This window comes from Coturnix japonica, unplaced genomic scaffold (assembly GCF_001577835.2).
Source record: "Coturnix japonica isolate 7356 unplaced genomic scaffold, Coturnix japonica 2.1 Scaffold494, whole genome shotgun sequence".
In the NCBI taxonomy this organism is placed as follows: Eukaryota; Metazoa; Chordata; class Aves; order Galliformes; family Phasianidae; genus Coturnix; species Coturnix japonica.
In genome coordinates this window covers 40,781-44,256 of record NW_015438892.1, presented here as the reverse complement: position 1 = coordinate 44,256, position 3,476 = coordinate 40,781, and the positions used below count along the sequence as shown (strand labels likewise).

General features: G+C 55.9%; 1 protein-coding gene across 5 annotated transcripts in view; it reads left to right on the top strand.

The window, feature by feature from the left end:
- The window catches only part of WIZ (WIZ zinc finger), a 55,483-nt gene that overhangs the window by 49,708 nt on the left and 2,299 nt on the right, over window positions 1-3,476 (top strand). For all 5 annotated transcript variants that reach the window (XM_032441564.1, XM_032441565.1, XM_032441567.1 and 2 more), the window contains 3 exons: window positions 393-917; window positions 1,475-1,906; window positions 2,923-3,115. In XM_032441564.1, the coding sequence (XP_032297455.1) occupies window positions 393-917; window positions 1,475-1,906; window positions 2,923-3,115 (1,150 nt within the window). The remainder of the gene's footprint in view (window positions 1-392; window positions 918-1,474; window positions 1,907-2,922; window positions 3,116-3,476) is intronic.

Genomic DNA, 3,476 nt, shown 5'->3' with positions numbered 1-3,476 from the left:
TCTTCAAGGATCCTTCTAACCCAGCCCATTCTATCATTCTGTGATCTTCAAGGTCCTTTCCAGGCCAACACCTTCTATCATTCCATGGCTCTAAGATCTTTAAGGTCCCTTCCAACCAATTTTCTATGATTCTCTGATGTTCAAGGACCATTCCAACTCAACCCATTCCAGGATTCTGTGTTTCTATGATCTTTAAGGACTCTTCCAACCCAACCCATTCTATGGTTCTACGATCTTTAAGGACACCTCCAACCCAAGTGTTCTATTATGGGGTGGTGTTTTCTGTTGGTACTTCAGGGTCAGCTGTGGGATCTGCTTGTGGGTTATGCTGTGGGATATGGGTGCAGGTGGGCTCAGCCCTGCTCCCCCTGATGCCAACTCTCTCCCTTCAGCCTCCAGAGCCGACCCGGTGCGGGATATCCGCTGTGAGTTCTGCGGAGAGTTCTTTGAGAACCGTAAGGGTCTGTCAAGCCACGCGCGCTCCCACCTCCGACAGATGGGGGTGACGGAGTGGTCAGTGAACGGCTCGCCCATCGACACTCTACGTGAGATCCTCAAGAAAAAATCCAAACCCTGCATCATCAAGAAGGAGCCCCACACTTCCATCATCGAGACCCCCAAAGGGTTTGGGGAGGAAGGGATGGACCCCAAGCCTCCTGGGAAAGTGCTGCAGGCCATGGCCCTTTCTCCACTGGGTGGGCGGACGGGGAAACCTGGTGGCTCCAGCATTGGCCGCGAGCTCTCGCTGTCGCCGCTCACCGCCAAGCCCCACGGCGCCTTCCTGACACCACTGGCCACCAAACGGCCGCTGCAGGATGACCGCCTGGGTCCGCACCCCGAGGTGAAGCACAAGGCCTACATCCAGACCGAGCTGCCCTTCAAAACCAAGTCTGTGCACGACAAGCCCACGCACACATGTAAGTGTGGGGAGACGAGGTGGTGTGGCTTGTCCGGGTTCTTGGAGGCTACGGGGAGAGGATGGATGGTAGGCAGGCATTGGCCATGGCCACGTGTTGGCTGTGGTCTTGCCTTGGCCATGACGTTGCATTGGCCATGGCCACATGTTGGTTGTGGTCTTGCCTTGGCCATGGCGTTGCGTTGGCCATGGCGTTGCGTTGGCCATGGCGTTGCGTTGGCCATGACCACGTGTTGGCCATGGCGTTGCATTGGCCATGACCACGTGTTGGCCATGGTGTTGCATTGGGCCGCAATCACACCATGCGTGGGGCACCACACTATTGGGCTTTGAACTACGATGTCTCTGATGGGGGGGAACAGAGATTTGGACATCCCCCCACCCCATTTAGCTGAACCTTCCAACTTCAGAGCCTTGACCTCCTGATAGGACCATCCCAGCGCTCACCACCACCCCACTCATGCTGGGAAGGGGTAGATTCCCCTCCAGGGGTAGTAGTGGGGTGAATGGGACCCTTCCAACCCCCTGCCTTGCTCACCACCCGCCCTGCTCCCCCAGCCACCGAAGCTTGCTGTGAGCTCTGCGGCCTCTACTTCGAGAACCGCAAGGCTTTGGCCAGCCACGCGCGGGCTCACCTCCGGCAATTCGGCGTCACCGAATGGTGTGTCAATGGTTCACCCATCGAGACGCTCAGCGAATGGATCCGGCACCGACCTCAAAAGGCTGGAGCGTACCGTAGTTACATCCAAGGAGGTCGACCCTTCACTAAGAAATTCCGGAATTCATCTCACTCCCGAGATCACGACGGAACACGGAGGATGCCTTTGAGCCTACAACATGGCGGCATGGCCCTGCTGAGCAAAGGGCTGGCGGCAGAGCTGGCGCACGGAGAGCCCTGCAAGATCCTGGATGGCACCGGGGAGAGGCCCATGGTCACCTCGCCCCTCTCGCTGGTGAAGATGGAAGAGCATCAACGCACCAATTTCCACAGTGAGTTGGGATCCATTTCTCTCCCGAGTTGGGTTTGGTTGGGATCCGGTTCCTTTGGGATGTGGTTCCTCTGTTAATGGGAACCATTGGGATCTGGTTCCCTTTGCAGTTGGGTTTGGTTGGGATCCAGTTCCTCTGGGATGTGATTCCCCTGTTAGTGCAAACCATTGGGATCCGTTCCCCTTTGGAGTTGGGTTTGGTTGGGATCCGGTTCCTTTGGAATGTGGTTCCCCTCTGGAGTTGGATTTGGTTGGGATCTGGTTCCCTTTGGAGTTGGGTTTGGTTGGGATCCGGTTCCTTTGGGATGTGGTTCCTCTGTTAATGGGAACCATTGGGATCTGGTTCCCTTTGGAGTTGGGGCTGTTGGGATCCGGTTCCTTTGGGATCTGGTTCCCTTTGGAGTTGGGGCTGTTGGGATCCGGTTCCTTTGGGATCCGTTTCCCTCCGGAGTTGGGTTTGGTTGGGATCCAGTTCCTTTGGAATGTGGTTCTCCTCTGGAGTTGGGTTTGGTTGGGATCTGGTACCTTTGGGATGTGGTTCCCTTTGGAGTTGGGTTTGGTTGGGATCCGGTTCCTTTGGGATGTGGTTCCTCTGTTAATGGTAACCATTGGGATCTGGTTCCCTTTGGAGATGGGTTTGGTTGGGATCCGGTTCCTTTGGGATGTGCTTCCCCAGTTAGTGGAAACCATTGGGATCTGGTTCCCTTTGGAGTTGGGGCTGTTGGGATCCGGTTCATTTGGGATCCGTTTCCCTCCGGATTTGGGTTTGGTTGGGATCCGGTACCTTTGGGATCTGGTTCCCTTTGGAGATGGGTTTGGTTGGGATCAGGTTCCTTTGGGATGTGGTTCCTCTGTTAATGGGAACCACTGGGATCTGGTTCCCTTTGGAGTTGGGCTTGGTTGGGATCCCATTCCTTTGACAAGTTGAAGCTGCTGGGATACATTAAGAATGGAGTCCCTCCTGTCCTCCTTCCCCCCCTGATGCCCCCTTTCCCCCCATTGTCCCCCCACCTCCAGAGTTCGAGCGGAGGCAGGCGAGACCCCTGGACCCCCCCCTGCATCGCGAGGAGGAGGGGCCCGACTTCCAGCAGAAGATGGAGGAGCCCCCTCAGCCCCCCCCCAGGATGAGGCCGGTGCCGTCGCTGGTCCCTCGCCCACCGCAGACCTCCCTGGTGAAGTTTGTGGGTAACATGTACACCCTCAAGTGCAGGTAGGACATCCACCATCCATCCATCCATCCATCCATCCATCCATCCATCCATCCATCCATCCATCCATCCATCCATCCATCCATCCCCCTTTGGGCCTCAGCCCATTTAGGTTTAGCTTTTGGGCTCCCTTCGGGCTCTTTCAGGCTCCCCTTTGGGTTTCCTTTGGTTTCCTTTTGTAGGGCTTCCCTTTTTCAGGTGGCCTTTGTGTTTCCTTTGGGCTCTTTTGTTCTTTGAACCTTCCCCCCCCTTTGGTTTCCTCTGAGTTTCCTTTGGGCTTCCATTGGAGCTTTTCCTTTGGGGTTCCCTTTGGGTCTCTTGTGTTTCCTTTGGGCTCCCATTTTGGGGTTTTCTTTGGGCTTT